Here is a 19803-nt window from a genome sequence, read left to right on the forward strand (position 1 = left end):
AGTCAGCCCCCGGCATAGATTTGGCATACAAAACCGAGTTTCGGAAACGTTTGCTGATGAGTATGTAATCTATTTGGTTTCTCACTCCATCTCCAGGACTTTTCCATGTCCACTTCCTTCTATTGTGGTTTGTTGACCAAGTATTTGTGATTGTCAGATCATGTTGACGGCACCATTGAATAAGACGATCACCTCTGTCATTTTTGTCTCCCAGACCATGTGGGCCCACAATATCTTCTATTCTTTCTCGGCCCACCTTGGCATTAAAATCGCCCATGATGAGTTTTATGTCTGAAGACTTAAACTGATGCATTGCTTTATCTATTTGTTGATAGAAATTTTCCACTTCTTCATCATCGTGACTGGTGGTTGGGGCGTATATTTGTAAAATATCAAAATCAAAAGGTTTTGCTTGTAGTTTGATTGCCATTACTCTGTCTGATATGGGCCAGAATCCTTTGACTGCTCGCGCCGTTTTATTATCTAGTATAATTCCAACTCCCCTTTGGTGTTCTCCTCCTCCTGAGTATATAATTTTACAGTCATCATAATTAAGTTCTCCTGCTCCTTTCCATCTAACTTCTGATAATCCTAAAACATTGATATTCAATCTCTTCATTTCCATAACTACATTTGCTAATTTTCCTTTCTGGTACAGACTTCTTACATTCCATGTTGCTGTTCGTAATGTTTGGTGGTGCACAGTAGCTGGATGACGGTCGAGAGTCACCTGTTCACCTGCATGACTATCTCTACCGGACGAGGCTGTAATCGAGTTGCTCGAAAAACATCCATTGACGTCGTTGACTAGATTCGCTTGGACGGACATCATGACGATCTTGGGATGATACGTCAGTGGTTTCCCGTTGCCTTCTGACGGATTTTTATCTGGTTTACTCCATAGCCTTTTGACCTCCCGGTCATAACCCACAAGGCAGTGGGAGCATTTGGCAGGTTTTAAGGCGCCTCCCATTCACCTTGATAGTCCCTTCATAGAGTATATGAGGCATTTTGTATGTGTAGCTGTGCTGCCAGACTACCCAACCTCACTCTCCACGACTATCGCCAGTTGGTCCGCGGCTTTACAGCTAACCTATAGATCAGGATCTGTAGGCCGTTCCACGATCCGCCACCTGTGGACGCGCTGGGTTGGGATGGTCGCCCCAGCTGTACCCAGATAATAACAATAATAATAATAATAATAATAACATAAAATAATAATAATAATAACAATATATAATAATAATAATAATAATAATAATAATAATAAAATAATAATATAATAATAATAATAAAATTATTATTATTATTATTATCATCACATTATATTATATCATTATTATTAAATTATTAATTTTATTATTATATCATTATTATTATTATTATTATTATTATTATTATTATTATTATTATTATATTATTATTATTATTATTATTATTATTATTGTTATCATTATCATTATTATATCATATTATTATTATATTATTATTATTATTATTATATATTATTATTATATTATTATTATTATTATTATATTATTGTTATTATTATTATTATTATTATTATTATTATTATTATTATTATTATTATTATTATTATATCATATATTATTATATATTATTATTATAATTATTATATTATTATTATTATTATTATTATTATTATTATTATTATTATATTATTATTATTATTATTATTATTATTATTATTATTATTATTGTTATCATTATCATTATTAGTATCATTATTATTATTATATTATTATTATTATTATTATTATTATTATTATATTATTATTATTATTATTATTATTATTATTATTATTATTATTATTATTATTATTATGATTTATTATTATTATTATATATCATTATTATTATTATCATTATTATTATAATTTATTATTATTATTATTATTATTATATTATTATTATTATTATAATAATTATTATTATTATTATTATTATTATTATTATTATTATTATTATTATTATATTATTATTTGTTATCATATTATATTTATTATATCATTATTATTATTATATCATTATTATTATTATTATTTTATTATTATTATTATTATTATATATTATTATTATTATTATTATTATTATTATTATCAATCATTATGTCATCATCATCATTATCATCATTATATTATTATTTATTATTATTATTATTATTATTTATTATTATTATTATTATTATTATTATTATTATTATTATTATTATTATCATTATTATATATTATTATTTATTTATTATTATTATTATTAGTATTTATTATTATTATTATTATATTATTATTATATTATTTATTATATTATTATTATATATTATTATTATATATTATTATTATTATTATTATTATTATTATTATTATTATTATTATCATTATATCATTATCGTCATCATCATATTATCATCATTATTAATCATTATTATTATTATTATTATTATTATTATTATTATTATTATTATTATTATTATTATTATTATTATTATTATTAATTATTATTATTATTTTTTTATTATTATTATATTATTATTAATTATTCATTATTATTATTATTATTTATTATTATTATTATTATTATTATTATTATTATTATTATTATTATTATTATTATTATTATATTTATATATATTATCGTCATATCATCATATCATCATTATCGTCATCATCATCATTATCATCATTATCATTATTATTATTATTATTATTATTATTATTATTATTATTATTATTATTATTATTATTTATTATTAATATTATTATTATTATTATTATTTTTATTATTATTATTATTATTATTATTATTATTATTATTATTATTATTATTATTATTATTATTATTATTATTATTATTATTATTATTATTATTATTTATTATCATCATTATTAGTATTCATTATTATTATTATTATTATTATATTATTATTATTATTATTATTATTATTATTATTATTATTATTATTATTATTATTATTATTATTATTATATTATTATTATTATTAATATTATAATTATTATATCATTATTGTTATTATTATTATTATTATATATTATTATTATTATTATTATTATTATTATTATTATTATCATTATTATTATTATTATTATTATTATTATTATTATTATTTATTATTATTATTGTTATTATTATTATCATTATTATTATTATCATTATTATTATTATTATTATTATTATTATTATTATTATTATTATTATTATCATTATTATTATTATTATTATTATTATTATTATTATTATTATTATTATTATTATTATTATTATTATTTTTATTATTATTATTATTATTATTATTATTATTATTATTATTATTATTATATATAATATAATCATCATCATCATCATCATCATCATCGTGATCATCATCATTATCATTATTATTATTATCATTATCATTATTATTATTATTTGTATTTTTATTATTTGTATTATTATTAATGTCATTATCATTATTTATTGGGGGGCGAAGTGGCAGGGTGGTTAAGTCATTGTACTGTGACCTGGAAGGACCCAGGTTCGAGCCCCGTTTTAGGCACTTTCGTTTTTTCCTTGAGCAAGATTATTAACCCCCAATTTGCTCACTTGGACAACATGGGTGATTCCTGTTGACATCAGACATCTTGTTTGATGAGTTATCTATATTCCTTCGTGGAATGTCTAGCGACGACATCTTCCGACGTCGTGGCGAAAAAGGCATAATTTTTATTTTTTTATTATTATTTATAGTGTTATAAACGATAGTAATATCAAAATTAATATCACTATTTTTTTATCGATTACAGAATCTTCCTACTCCGAGATACGTAGAAAATTTAAGCAACTTTCTAGGATCCTTAGGTTGTCATTGTTTTCTTTCGAATCAACTAAATATGGGTGTGTAGTTAACAATCGGAAGCAAACGCGGAAACGAATAGCTTGGTCAATCATAGATACACGCACTCGGAGGTAAGCACACCTTAACGCTATCATCAGAGCTGCCGTACTCTGAATGACACATTAAAAAAAAATTTGGCTAGAAAACTCGTCCTTCGAATATCGATCGATTAAAATGCCCCTCATCTTGCCTAAAACTCCAAAACATTGGACTTGAGGAAGTCTTCGGTTTGAGAGTTGTTGACAAGACCAGGGCCATTGCAATCGATCCATTGAATTTGAAGAACGATTTTTCTAGCCAAATAAAAAAAAAGAAGTGTCTTTCAGAGTTTGGCAGCTCTGATGATAGCGATTTAGGTGTGCTTTACCTCTAGTACGAAAGAGAGGAGTTCCAAATAAAAAAGTATGTTTATTTGACACAATGTGATTAACATGGTTAAGACAACGGAATACATCACATTGAGTAATCATCGAAAGATGGGCGTCCACTTGACCACTTATATATTGCGTCATTTCCGGAGTCATCTTTCATTTTAGATCAAGTTACGAAACCTTTTCTGAATGATGGATATGTCATTTTAGGGGGAGATAATCAACATTGACCAGTTAACTGCCGTAATCTGGAAAACTACTTATTTAAAAATTTGGCCAGAAAACCCGTCCTTCAAATATAGATCGATTTAAATCTTGGCAGAAAACTCTCAAACCTGGGATTTCGCGAATTCCTAAGTTTGAGAGCTTTTGCCGAGATGAGGGTCATTGAAATTGATTGATATTTGAAGGACGAGATTTTTGGCATTAGTTTTAAATACATGGTTTTCCAGATTACGGCAGATACCTGGTTAATATAGAGCTTAAGACTTTTTAGAAAGACCTTTAAATAACCCAAGATCAAAATAATGTGTCCCTTTACAATATTTTGATCAACTATTTACACCTATATATAAAATATGTGACCCACCGTGTCAAAGCGGTATTATGTCGGGATCCACTCGGTTAGGGAAATTGAATTCTTTGCCACAAATATCAAACTTGGGTTTAATTTCTGTACGTTATGCTGGAGTAATAATACTATTTCTTGTTTTGCAAAAACTTCTAAGGTCTAATTTCTCATCATTCTATCTCTTAATTCACTTTTTGGGGTCTGAATCATCCCGACATAATACCGTTTTGAGACGGAGGGTCACATATATTCTTCAAGTTCATTAGATCTGTTAAAACCTGTATTAATGGTTATTGTCTCTCAAATTTTAAAATATCCTTAATCGTTCCCAGGTTAAACATCTTGTAACTACATCGTCCGACATGATAAATAAAAGAGGAAAAAATAGATCCAGGAGAAAAAAAAAGTAATCATCTTAAAACTCTCCCTTTCTCTGTGGGGGGTGATGTTAATGTACCTACAAAAACACTGTTACTAACTATACTATCCTGCCGTAAAACATGCGCATAACAGGACTATTGTTCATGTCTATTTTCTATTCTGCTGTCGTAATTTGATTGACAGTCGACAAACATGGAACATAAACCTTCCTCCATGTTGGTTTATTTTGGATGGAGATGGGCATGTTCTGCCAATAATCTGAAAAAAGCGCATATAAAATATTTTGGCCAGAAAAATCGTCCTCCGAAAATCGACCGATTGAAACAATCGGAATCATGTCAAAATCTTTCAAACATAGAAATTCCTTGAACCTTTCCTTGATTTGAGAGTTTTTGACAAGATGAAGGCCTTTTTAATCGATCGATATTTGATGGACGAGTATTTTGGCCAAATTTAAAATTAAGCATTTTTCAGTATTGATAGCATGGAATAGATAGCATTCTGCCATTGTGTCAAATCTGACAAAACACCTTTTTTCAATTTGGCCAGAAAACATATATTTCTTTTTTTAATAGATTGAAACCTCGAATTATCAAAAATATTCTAAAACCTGAAACTTATTTGAAGTCTCTGGCTTGAAATTATTTACATTAAAAAAGATTTACAATGAAAATATCATAAAGTAAAACGTTATCTGGAGGGAAAAAACCTGTTCTCTAAGTAATCGATTGTCCAGTGATATCATGGATGGTTGTGTCAAGTCACTTTTTGATTGACAGAGGGTCCGTCGTGTCACAAGGCCTGCAATTGTTTTCTTATTCCCGTCATGATACAACGTGCAATGAGGCGTGAAATGAATGCGTTATAAGAATAATGATATGATTGAAACGCAAAGACCAAGTCTCCTGTGATGTAATGGCTGTGTAAGATGAAGTGCATATAATTTATTTGCATGTGAGGCTATGTGGCCTAGAGGTATGGCACTCGCCTTCGGATCGGAAGGTCCTGGGTTCGAGTCCCGAGTTGCTCATACTCACATTATCTAACCGAACTCGGGTGTAGAATGAGTACAGCGTTGTTTCTGTCCGGAAAAAAATGTAACATCACCTAACATTCCTAATATCTCGTCCTACATATTAAGTGTTATTGTTGGATAGGGACCCCTTTAAAGCGATTTGAGCACGTTTAGTGGATATTGCCCTATATAAATGCTCAAGTTATTAAAAAAAAACCCAACAAATCCTAGATGTGGTAAAGATAACGTTTGCTTGACCCACACACTCAGTGTACTGAATGTAGCAATATTACAATCTTTTTTTCGACTGAGACAACACTGTTAACGGTTCTCATTTTACACCTGAGTACGGTGAGAAGTGTAAAACCACTCTACCTTATGGTTTCAGAGTAATGACATCTTATTTTTTAAAATCTAAATTATGCTCGTCGTCAAACATCCATCTTCGCTCTTTTATATCCTGTAATCAGACCCTAGAAATAGGAGAGCTAACGCTACTATTTCTAGGATCAGACTGCCTATGCATCCTGATACTAAAATTAAATTGTTAAAGGAAATACGGAATGTTAATAAATGGCCAACCTTCATTCATAAATATGGGATCCAAGATTAAAACAATTTTGTGCTCTAAAATTTTGGTTTTAATATTTTATCTTGTATCAATTGTCACAAAAGTTTTCCATCTCAAAAACCGTTTGTAGATATTTATCTGATGCTTTCAATATACTTTTATATCTTTGTGATTTGCCTTTTTTATCTTGACGTGTAAAAATGTTTATAATTTGTTTATGGGTTTGAAGAATAACCTAAAACAGTTAAATTTGTGCAGTTTGATTTGATAACCGAGGCGGTTTCTCAGATTTATCTAGTGGGTAAAAGACCCTATCAGCAGCATTTTAACTTTCCTGAGAGGGAAATAGTCGTATGGGTTTATTGTTTGAGATTTTTTCTCAAAAGGATCCTTTGGCAGATTTCAGATGATTTCATACTAGCCACAAGGAATAAAATACTTTTAGGTCTACTTAAGATATAATCATGGTGTAATAATTACGATTTTCTTGTCGAGTGTGATCGAAATTAACGTATTTGCACTAAAGGTTCAGAAAATGCATTATCCCCTCAAATGCCCCCCCCCCCCCCCTCCTTCCTCCGCTCGTACATTTTCTTACAATGTACCATAAACCGTAAGGCGGTTACAGAGATTGTACTTGACACATTCCGTTAATGCCATACTCATATATTATTTTCATAACCCAAACCAAATAACTGTGACAAGTTGTAACGCCTAAGTGATAAATGTTTTAGGGTCAAGATTTCGAGTTTTGTGGTCAGTGTTCATTAGGCCACATCCAGATGCTGAAACAGAGATAGCTACATATTTCCTTTCTTTTCTTTTAAACGTTACCAGTAAATACAGTATGATAAAAGTTCGTTACTTTTTGATTTTCTTTTCATTGTATGGAAGTTGTGCTCTTTGTTTTCATTTTATAACTTGAATAAAGGAGCCCGAGTCTACTTTCATTTCTAGAATGGGCAGGCCAGAATATTTCATGCCACTCTTTAATCAGTCATTAAAGGAGAGAAGCAGCTACATTAAGACTGAAATAATAAAAACGTTTTAAAAGGTGCCAAGAATTCATTAAGGTCACATCGAGATTTAGATCAATAATTAGGTCTAAGGGATGAATCAAATTGTTTACGATGTGATGAATCAATATCCGGTGATGTCATTGATACAATTAACAATGCTCTATTTTCGATTAAAAAGTCTTTTAAACATGTACAATACACCATAGTTTCTTACAAAACGCATTGAATTTCATAAGCAGACGTCACAGGGTATGGCAGTTGATGTTGGATGGTGTAAGACATTTCAAAATTAAGATCGAGCATCTTAGCTACTTTATGTCAAGTGTAAATTCAATTCAATCCTTGAAGTTGCGCGATGTTGATGGTGATGACGTGTTCTTGTGGCGCGTACCGAAGCGTCGACGGGCATGTCTCATCTCAATAAGCTTGCAAAACTCTTCTAATTTTACATTCATACAAAGCAAGAGGTTACAAATACACTTTCCCAGTAAACGGATAAAACTGATAGACACATGGAAATATTGGAAGGCCAGCTTATCTTGAAAGGGAGGTTTGGCTGAAGTAACAACCCGTCAAATGATTAAATAGCCTTAAAAGAAACCGGTAGAGCAATTCCAAATAAAGTCAATTACACACTGATCAGTCAGGGTATCGCAATATAAAAAAAATTCCTCCCTCTTATGTGGATAGCCATCTTTACCTATTTTTTTCTAAATATATTAGTTAGTGTCAAGCCCTTGAGCAATATTGAGACATTTTAAGGTGCACTACAAACTATAATAAAATACCAAAACGTTTCTCCCTTTTTAGAAATTTAGATATGAACATCGACAGGAGCGGTTAGTCTAAGTCAGTCGGTTTATCTAAAAACGAGGAAGAAAACAAAGATTAAAGCCCTACCGAGGGCATGTGCCTCATAATATACTATTTAAATGGGACTGAATCCCGATTGTTAGAATACAAGTAATTTCTCTCTCTCTCTCTCTCTCTCTCTCTCTCTCTCTCTCTCTCTCTCTCTCTCTCTCTCTCTCACTCTCTCTCTCTATCTCTCTCTCTTCTCTCTCTCTCTCTCTCTCTCTCTCTATATATATATATATATATATATATATATATATATATATATATATATCTCATAAAACAATAGATCTTATTTTACGACTCAGTTGATTAATTTATTCACACTTTGGAACAATGCTCGTGTGTTGGAATTACAATGACAAACTAAATGTTTTCTACGTTCCGACAAGCCAAAAGGGGGAAACAGGTAACGTGGCTTGTAAGTGTATGACTCGCCTAAGGATCAAAAGGTCAAATCCGCGCAGAGACATTTAATTTTTGTTTCAGAAGGTTTGATAGTATCTCTCTCTCTCTCTCTCTCTCTCTCTCTCTCTCCCTATCTCTCTCCCTCTCTCTCTCCCCCCTCTCTCTCACTCTCTCTCTCCCGCCCCTCTGTTACATTATACATTCAAATTATGTAATGCGAAAGAGATCTCAGTGAATTTATTTCAATTTCGCGAGCAATTTAAAAAAAGAAGAGAATTTTATCTTTTTGGATTTAAATGCTAATAGCGCCTAAACTTTTTGACAGAGAGCAAAACGGTCTGGCATATTTATGAGAAAATAATGTTAGACCAAGTTTGACACATTTGTTAAATGTGGGTGACCTCCCCTTTTTAAAATAAACGACCATGACGTAGAATGGTGTCTCGATAACGTGGTTGTAAAACGAGATTGGTCATTCAATATTTGTACAACGAAAGTATTGTAAATTCGTATTCATTTTCAGAAAGGTCAAATATTCATCTTTGGATTGCACTAAAGGTTATTGAAAGTATGTCTGAGGGAATCCGACTATCTAACACAAAAGAAAATTAAGTGATTTTTGGACATCAACATTCTGACCTAAACATTGTAATTTCTACTGATGATGAAGTGTCATTCTCCTATAGGTATTGAATTTTTTGTATAAATCACGACATCGTCTACTTTGCGAGCTTACAAAACACAATTTTGTTATTTTAGTGAAAAAAAATAGGACTACAAGGTCCTGGGTTCGAGCCTCGTTCGGCGCATAATTGAATCCTTGTAAAAGGCTCTTTATTCACATTCTCTCATCAGGTGTAAAATGCGTACCTGGCCGTTGACAGCTTTGTCTCTGTCGAAAAAAATTTGTAATATCGCCTAATAGGCGTCATATATTGTTCTATATGTTACGTGTTGCTGTTGGTCAGGGATCCTTTGTTAAGCGCTTTGAGCACGTTTAGTGGATATTGCGCTATATAAAAGCTCATTTTTTTTTCTTTTGCAATGATTGACAGATTAAGATGATGTTATAAGATGATTCAGGGCCTCAGATATGGGAAGTGACAGGCTTGAGACTTGATAGTGGCTCATCTCAATCAATCCCTATTGTGGGAGTAGAAGAAGTAAAGTCCGTTTTCCGTTCCTTATAGACCCTATCACTGCTGGGTGAAAGATGGAAAAAGGAGGGGGGAGGGGGGGGGGGGGGTTAGAAAAATTGATCTCGAAATCACATTGGATTATTGCCGGTCCCTTTGCGTATGAAGTGGGTGTTCTACCGACTGAGTTATCGGGACCCCCGGTCTTGCGTGCGCGTAATAAAGGGTTAACATGATGTAAAGTGAGGATACACATAGACACAAATAAACACACAAAACCACACAATGCTGTAAATACATATCTCCATAGTCTTATAGCTTAACGTATAGACAGATTTCGTCACAGAAAGAGACCAATCCGTCCTTGACGTGAGCGTGACGTATCATGTCAGGTGATTTACAATCCACACGTTATAAATAACAAGACAAGGACGTGGTGGAGTTAACCTGGGTCAGTGGATAGAACAAGATTCCTGGTTTAACGACATCAGCGGCAGTATGCTACGGAGGATGTATTGGAGCATTTTGGCCATGCGAATAATATATATTGTGGTGTAACAAATAGAAAGGGGGGGAGGAGGGGGGGGGGGGTTCACTTTGGCCAAACTTAAATAGAAGGGGGTGGGGGTGAGCAATTTGACCAATCCACAGAAAGGAGGAAGGGGGCGGGGTGGGAGGATGCGCATATTGGGTATTTTCTAAATTAGGCTAGGCGACATGTGTTAAGCATCGGAAATGGTGGGCGGGGGGCGTGAAAATTCTGGGGAAAAGTAGATGGGGGTGGGGGTGGGGGCGTCTATTTGAAGCAGATAACTCTTCATGCGTTTTTGTTAAAGTGACACAAAGCTGCTAGATGCTGTGGTCTGTAAAATGTAAAAACAAAAATGAATATATAACAGCTTCTAGAAATGAACAAAATGCCAACATGGAACGTTTCAAAACTCTTCTTCAGACAACGACAACAATATAAACATAAATTGATTACTTTAGATATATGCTATTTTCGAACCGCTCTCTGGACCAAAACCACGAGGAAGACCATATGTAACACCCGGCAGTCATATTTGGCTACACCTGTAGTTGCCAGCCATCATGGTATATAGGGGTCTTATCTGTGGCAATGGCCCAAAGAGGCATTGAAGGCCTAAGTAAGCAGGTAAGTAATTAAATAAGTAAGTAATTAAGTAAGTAAGTAAGAAAGCAAGTAAGAAAGTAAGTCAGTAAGTAAGAAAGTTAGTAATTAAGTAAGTAAGCATGTAAGTCATTAAGAAAGTAAGTAATTAAGTAAGTAAGTAAGAAAGTAATTCATTAATTAATAAATAATTAATTAATTAAGTAAGTAAGAAAGTAAGTATTTAACTAAGTAAGTAAGTAATTAAGTAAGTAAGTAAGAAAGTAAGTAGTTAGGTATCTAGGTAAGTAATTAAGTAAGAAAGTAAGTAATTAAGTAAGCAAGTAATTAATTAATTAATTAAGTAAGTAAGTAAGTAATCAAATAACTAAGTAAGCGTTATATTTCTTGTGTCCAGATAGGGTGAAAAAAGTATACATGGCTTTGTTAACTGCTATCTTTTCATCTTTTCTGAGTATATGGCCAAATGGCCGCCGTCTTGTCTCCAGGATTTGATTGGATAAGGGTCTTTCATTGCGTTTTTCATACAGTGTTTTATTGCTTAATGTTGTGGGGTATCGTATATTCAGGACTCTTTTCAGTTGTTTTCTATGTAATCTGTCAAATCTTTGCTCTTCGGTTCTAGTCAGTGCCCGTGTTCCGCAGTTATAAGCCAGGATTTTACAAGGGTTGTGTCTAATTTGATTTGAATGTTTATTTTTATTTCATCTTTTTTAACCCATATATGACATAATTTATTTAGTGCCACCGTCGAAAATCTTTTTCTTCTTTCTACGTCTTCCTTATCTGCTATTAATGGTCCTACTTTTTTTGTGACTCTCCATCCATCTTTCTTCCTTGACAGTAATGTCACATCTGTTTTGTCAGTATTAACGTACAATTGGTGTTTTTGTAAGTATTTTTGGATGTCTTTTATACAGACTTGATTGAGGCCATTAAGGCCAATGTCGTCTGCACATAGAATTTCCATGGGGAGCTCGTTTTCAAAACGTAATTGGGCTGAAGGTACAGATTTACGCACATCTTTTCAAGCATTTTCTAGGTATGATAAATAAAACAGGGCTTAAGCTGTCTCCTTGTTGCCATGGAATGATTTATCCTCTGACTTGACTTGACTTGACTTAGATGTCTTTCGCGTCTCGACCGAAAGATCGGGTCGCCTTGGCTGTTTCCAGTATTTCCTGTGTGAGGTGTCTCCAATATTGCCGGTCCTCTGCTAGGGTTCTCAGATTTTCAAGGTCCCCTGCCGTTATGAGACTAATGCTTTGTCCAAGTGTTGTGAGGTTTTTGTTTAGGATCACAGGGAGTGTTGTGATCGGTCTTCCTCTGAAAAGGTTCCCGTGTTTTTGGAAGTATCCCGACATGGCTTGGTTAGCTGGTATGTTTTTGTCCCTGCGTAGTATGTGACCGAAAAGTTGCCATCCTCTGAGGCACCGATTATTTTGGTCGTTATCCAGGTTTCACTTATAAGGAATCGGATTAATCTAACTTCATCTTCCATAATTGTTTCTTTCATAATCTTTAACAAAGATTGGCGATTGATGATATCGAAGGCGGCAGACATATCTATTCCAGTTATAACTGTTTCGATTTTTCTGACAGGATTTTGGCACCAAGCCATTTGTGGGTCCAAACTACATCTGCTGTACTTCTGACCGTCCTGAATCCGCTTTGACAATGTGACAAATCATTTTCAACAACCGGTATTATTCTATTCAGTGTGATCAGGGAGAGCGATTGTCTAATTGCATTAAGCAGCGTAATTGGTCTCAAATTATTTGGAGGCCCTTTTAGTTTTCCTGGTTTTTGTATTGATATCAGCTCTCCTTTGTCAATATCCAGGTTCTGGTGATGTTCGAACGTCTGATTGAAAATGTCCGCTATGTGTTCATCTAATAAGGGTGGTCCATATTTTAGTAGTTCAGCGCACACTCCATCTTCTTCCCGTCCTTTATTGTTATTTAGACTTTTAAAAGCATTTCTCACTCCTCATCGTGTTTAAATAGTGGTCGTGGATCTCCCTCAAAAGAGCTGACGTGTGGCGTTTTGTTTTCTTGAAATTTTGTTTTATAAAATTCAAAAAGAACAATCTCTGGGACTGAGTAGTTAAGTTGTCGCTGGTATTGTTTACGACATCATGAGTTGTTGACAATATTTGTAATATTTATCTTTGGTTCTTGAATTGTTGTGCTGTATTTTCTTGGTTGTTTGTGACATTTGGTAATAAAGTTTGTTTTAACTAGCCTATGATCTGTTGTTATCAAGGTGCCAACGTATGATCTTGCATTTGTTATTAATTTTTTGTGTCTTTGTCTGCATTGTATAAATTCAATTTGGTTGTAGCTGTTGATAACTGTTCCTGTTTCTTTATTTTTCCTCTGTCCTACCCACGTCGTTTGGTGTCTAGAAGCATGATTAAATGAGCTGTTTGTGACAAATAACTGTTTATCTTCGCAAAAATCTACCAGTCTTTCTCTGTTATAATTTCATTGGTGTTTGTTGTTTGGGTTATGTGATATGTGACCACAGTTCGATCGCAGCCATTTTATAGTTTGGTTTCTTGAAAACAAGTAATATCTAATTTATAATTTGACACATTCTCTGCGAATTGATCAATTCTCACTTTACTTATAAGTGTTAATAATAATAATAATAATAATAATAATAATAATAATAATAATAATAATAATAATAATAATAATAATAATAATAATGATGATGATAATAATAATAATAATAATAATAATAATAATAATAATAATAATAATAATAATAATAATAATAATAATGATAATAATAATAATAATAATAATAATAATAATAATAATAATGATAATACTAATAATAATAATAATAATAATAATAATAATAATAATAATAATAATAATAATAATAATAATATATAATAATAATAATAATAATAATAATAATAATAATAATAATAATAATAATAATAATAATAATAATAATATTAAACTACAGCCAAAAATTCCCCAAAAAACAACATTGGCAAAAAACAAAAACAAAACAGAAACAAACCAAAAAAAAACAACCCCCCCCCCCAATAGTGAACCCCCCCCCCCCCCCCCCAAGCAACAAAAAATCCCAACAAAACAACAATCAACAACAACAAAACAAAACAAAGCAGAAAACAAAACAAAACAAACAAAACATTAATAGTATTGTCACAGCTGCATAGCAAGATAACATAAAAACCAATGAGACGGATAATTATCATTGGAAATAATTTATTCGTGCCGATAGAGAATAGATAATAAATTAATGCAACCATCATGTGCTTATATGTGTCTTATAACTTGAAATGCTTTAATTCTACGTTTATTATCATCTCAAAATAAATGGAAAGCATTGTGACAACGTCTTTCCCTAATGATAATTAACACAATTAAACTGTTTGATAATTAAACCAATATAGAATTGCACGCAGTTTGCACTTAATGTTAAAATTATCTATAGGATTGGTCAAAATGGAATAAATCTTGAGAAACTATTTTTTTTTCAACTTCATGATAACACATTACTTGGCATATAAACATTTAAGGGGATTATGATGAATACCGCTGACTCCAATCAGGGTTATGGTTCTTGAGGTGAGGCTGGGTGGTCTTTGTGACTTTCTTGGTAGAATTTAATTTAAACTAGTTTTTTACAGGTCTATGTATTAAATTATTGGACCTGTGGGAGTAGAGAAATATAGATGTAAATGCTTCAATTTTAGTACATGGTGGATATATGTATACATATATATATATATACATATATATATATATATATATATATATATATATATATATAGAGAGAGAGAGAGAGAGAGAGAGAGAGAGAGAGAGGGAGAGAGAGAGAGAGAGAGAAAGAGAGAGAGAGAGAGAGAGAGAGAATTGATCAAAGTAACAAATTGGGGAGCAGGCACTAGAGCACTATGAAGATCTGACAAAGTGTATATGAAACAGTGCCAGACACAACAAGAAAGAAAAAGACAAGAAAAAAAAACCATCCTAAAGAAAAAGACTGATTAAAAATGATTTTAGATTCATGTAAAATGAAAAGGATTTAGATATTGGAAGAGCAAAATATATGTAATAGTATAAAATAGATATTTAATTCTTGTCAAATTCAAAAGTTGACCAGAATCCACAACAGTTTCATCATCATCATCATCATCATCATCATCATCATCATCATCATCATCATCATCATCATCATCATCGTCGTCGTCATCATCATCATCATCATCATCATCATCATCATCATCACCATCATCATCATCATCAATACAAACTCCCACACCATAATTAGGTACATCAGATACATACCGAATCTAAACATCATAACCGTAGTATTCTTTTTCAACTTTCAAATGCTGAGGAAAAAAAATATATCCAATTAAAGCCTCTTAAAGTAAAAATAAAAACTGCTTCGTTAAGTTTACACAATTTCTCTAAGATAAAACTATCTAAAGATGCGTTGACCTTGTGAACCCTTTCAGAATTCCAAATTCAGGGTTGTAGCAGACCACCTAGACACAGTAGACAACGATTGTAGTTTTTAATCATATTAGTTTTGAACAAATTACATTTTACAACTTCAAATAGAATCAAAATGATAACAAGGAACGTTACTTGATCCAAACTCTGATAGCGAAAAACATGTATGCAGACCTGATTTGATGGAATTATTATTTATTCTCCTGTATTTAAGAATTCTATGGAAACTATTACGGTTTTAATTGTTTCTGTTGTTTGCTGAAGAAGGGATTTGAACCCAATTCCGTGTTAAATATTTTATTCTTCTTTTTAAGCTGTTTTTTTTATATTTGTTAATTTCTCTTTACAATCCATAGCTTCGGGCAGCCTAGTTATCTCTTGACTTCAGTTTTTGTCATATTCCTTCATCATTTGGCCTCTTTAAAATCAACGATATAATTTTTCGATCCGAAATAAATGAAGGCTGCTTTTTGGGGATAATTTTTTACAGATTGGTTTCAGATTTCTTTTTGGGGGTGCGGGGGGGGGGGGGGTTGTCAGGATGTCGAAATATCACCATATTGTCGTAAAATTGTTCAATCCTACCAATCAGAAGCAGGCGCTATTTTGTCTTTGCAGTTTCAAGAAAATTCAGTTGGACGTGGAATACCTCTGTACGCTGGCTAAGTGAAACTAAGCTGTTAGAAGCCTTGGACTGTAAAAAGTAATGAACAAAAAGATTTTTACTTCTACTTTTTCGGGGTTAGGGCAGGCAATGCATCATGCAACAGCTGCGTCATGTTTTGCTTAAGAGAAATATAGGGGCCTTGAGGTGGCCAAGTGGTTGAGGCATTCCATTGCGACTCGGATAGTCTTAGGTTCGAGCCCCGATTCGGGCAATTTCGTTTTTTTAAAAAAAATCTTGGACAGAATTTGAAATCCATATTTTGAACAGCAAAGGTTGTTATCATTGGTATCAGAGGTTTGTTTTCCGGATTATCGACATTCCTGCCTGGAATCCCTTGACGATGACATCATTAGGACCTAATTATTTTTGTTACATAGAAAAAAAAAACCCAATTTCCCTGAAATTGAAAAAAAACCTAACACTTTCAGATTTCAGATTAGGTTCAAATTTCTTTTTTCAGTATTTGAGGCGATGAATGTCAAATAACAATTTTGTAAATTTTGACGCTTGGATTATTAAATACAACTGATAGCTTTTAAATTTTCTTTCACATTTTGGAGAAGTGCATAATTTGAAATAAAACATCGAATAAAAGAAATTACTCATACTTACATCTACACTGTACATAATAAATTGGTGTTGATAATCTTCTGGCAAATCTGAGAAGAGAAATGGAAATTCATAATGCATTAAATAGGTAAAAGCCAATAATGGGTTGTAAAACGAACTTCATGTGCTCATTAATTGAACCTGGTATATCAAAAGTTTGCAATATCTCTTCCAAAAGGAACACTCATGCGCATTTTTAAATGTTCACAGAGCACGACGTAGAAAAATAAAGAGCAATCCTTAATATAATGGAGCCAGAGTTTATTCCGGCTTATATAGCGCTAAACGTAACTATTATTGCTTGTTATCTTTTGGATAACACTGTAGTCTATCGCAAAAACTTTAGACCAGCTCTAACAAACCAGCAAACCAATCACTGCTGGACAGGGACGTTAGCAAAAAATATCGACCTTATCTGGGATCGACCATGTTACTTTGCGTACGAAGCAAGTGCTCTATCAACTTAACTATCCACATGAGATAAAACTTAGATGACCATCTTATTAAAAGAATATTTCTATCAGACAGAAGTGATTATTTATTTGGAGCTATCTTTTCTTAAAAATTTATATCACGAAATTACGAATTTTTCTTTAGATGTCTGGCTTCAATGCTCGACTATTTGATTTTGGGCTTAATGTCTTATAAGAAATCACTATCTCTTATGCAAGAAGCAAGAAGTAGCACAAGGGTAGTTGGTCTACCATCCTGAAGTCTAAAGGTTTGTTTACACAATACACGTAACAAACATTGACCCAGACTATGATACGGTTAAAGGTCAGTGGGATTGTCATGGCTAAAACTGATATCGTCGGCAGGGTAATGTAACGATTAAAAATGTACCAGATATCTTTCATTAAAAGAAAAAGAATAACTGTTATAATACAATTTATCTTAAATGAGGTGATATTTTCCTGATATTACGATTTAAAATTGTGCGGCTATGTGGTCTAGTGGTTTGACACTCGCTTTCGGACCGGAAGGTCCTGGGTTCGAGCCTCGCGCTCGGCGCATAGTTGAGTCCTTGAAAAAGGCTCTTTACTCACATTCACTCACCGTCCTCAGGTGTAAAATGAGTATTGACAGCCTTGTCTTTGTCCGAAAAATTGTAATATCACCTAACAGGCGTCATGTCCCGTCCTACATAGCTCACACGGTAGAGCCACGCTCTCACCTGCCAGGCGGAGTTGTCGTACCAATAAGGTCGCAGGTACAAACCCCACCACCGCCGCGGAAAAAAATTTATTCTCTATTGTCTTCTGGCACTTTTCTACTCACTTCATATCTTGTTGTTACCAACATAAGTGCATGCTCCACTCACTTTTCTGAATTAAAAATTCACCCCATATACCGGAGCATACTCAATGTCTCAATCGTTTCTATGTTATATGTTTGTGTTGAGAATATTGACTATTAAGCTTAACTGCTGGTCAAAAATAACTTCGCGATGGTTGTGTGCGAGCGAGCCGGCGATCTCCAGAATTGGGTGAGAGAGAGCTCTAGAAATATGACTTGGGTTTGATACGAATATTTTTCGTGTTCGTGGATAGCTCACACGGTAGAGCCACGCTCTCACCTGCCAGGCGGAGTTGTCGTACCAATAAGGTCGCAGGTTCAAACCCCACCACCGTCGCGAAAAATTTTTTATTCTCTATTGTCTTCTGGCACTTTTCTACTCACTTCATATCTTGTTGTTACCTACATGTTAAATGTTGCTGTTGGCCAGGGACCCCCTGAAAAGCGCTTTGAGCACATTAAGTGGATATTGAGCTATTTAAAGCTCATAGAAAATAGAAAAATGGATCAAAAATTCTTGATTTCACAATGGTTGAAAAAAGGGTTGCACTGGTCTAAACATAATATTCTCCAAACCTTCAAAATGCTCCGAGTAGTATCGTTAATTACGTTAATTTTACGTTGTCCATCAGAGGCATTAGAATTAGATACTTTAAAGCGCAGAGAGAATCATACTAGATGTAATAGATCATAGAAGTCTCAGATTGAAAAATGTGGGACAGGTTGGGATATTTCTATTGTTTTGATAGTTTTAAGTCTTGTAAACATTGGAGATATAGATGCACATATAAAAACCAAAATGCCTTACCGTCCAAGTATTCCAAAATTGTAACGTAGCCAATTCTGTCGTAGAGAACTTTCAAATGTTTTGTCTCGGCAGCTGAGAGCATCTCAAAGGTTAGAAGTCTTCTTTCGAGGGTGAGATTAGGGAAGAAGTCAGATGACTCAATATCTTTAATAAGATTGATGAATGGATCTCCTTTCTGTGGCTTAGCTGTGCTGGCTGCGGATGTGTATGTAATTGCCATGGCAGCAATTGTGAGAGCGACGACGAATTTCATCTTGCTGTTTTGTGAGTCTTGGGAGTTTGTTATTGAATAATTTAAGATCTTAAGAGAAGGAAAGAAAATACAATATATTTAGATGAAAGCATATTATTTATGAATAGGGGATAAACTAGAATGCACAATGATTTGTAAGAAGCATGTTCTCAAACAAAAATTACACTGATCAAGACCATAAAATAATGCAATGAGCGAGAGATATCAGTAGTAATTAGAACACAAAATTTGTGTAGGTACCAGGTTTTTATTATTGATTCTTGCCGTCAAAACTGCAAAAATGTGGCTCGGTGCTT

At 32.4% G+C, this 19803-nt stretch overlaps 1 protein-coding gene across 1 annotated transcript in view; it reads right to left on the minus strand.

Annotated features, from left to right (window-relative positions):
- Positions 1-14600: 14600 nt before the first annotated feature.
- Positions 14601-19803, minus strand: part of LOC144975693 (uncharacterized) — a 9110-nt gene continuing 3907 nt past the window's right edge. The window contains exons 2-5 of the mRNA XM_078919883.1: positions 19255-19555; positions 17154-17200; positions 15704-15750; positions 14601-15065 (exon numbers count right to left, since the gene is read on the minus strand). Coding sequence (XP_078776009.1) covers positions 15709-15750; positions 17154-17200; positions 19255-19507 — 342 coding nt within the window. The 5' untranslated portion in view covers positions 19508-19555 and the 3' untranslated portion in view covers positions 14601-15065; positions 15704-15708. The remainder of the gene's footprint in view (positions 15066-15703; positions 15751-17153; positions 17201-19254; positions 19556-19803) is intronic.

Source organism: Berghia stephanieae, chromosome 6 (genome assembly GCF_034508935.2).
Source record: "Berghia stephanieae isolate SIO BIC M18660-M18661 chromosome 6, UCSD_Bste_1.3, whole genome shotgun sequence".
NCBI lineage: Eukaryota > Metazoa > Mollusca > Gastropoda > Nudibranchia > Aeolidiidae > Berghia > Berghia stephanieae.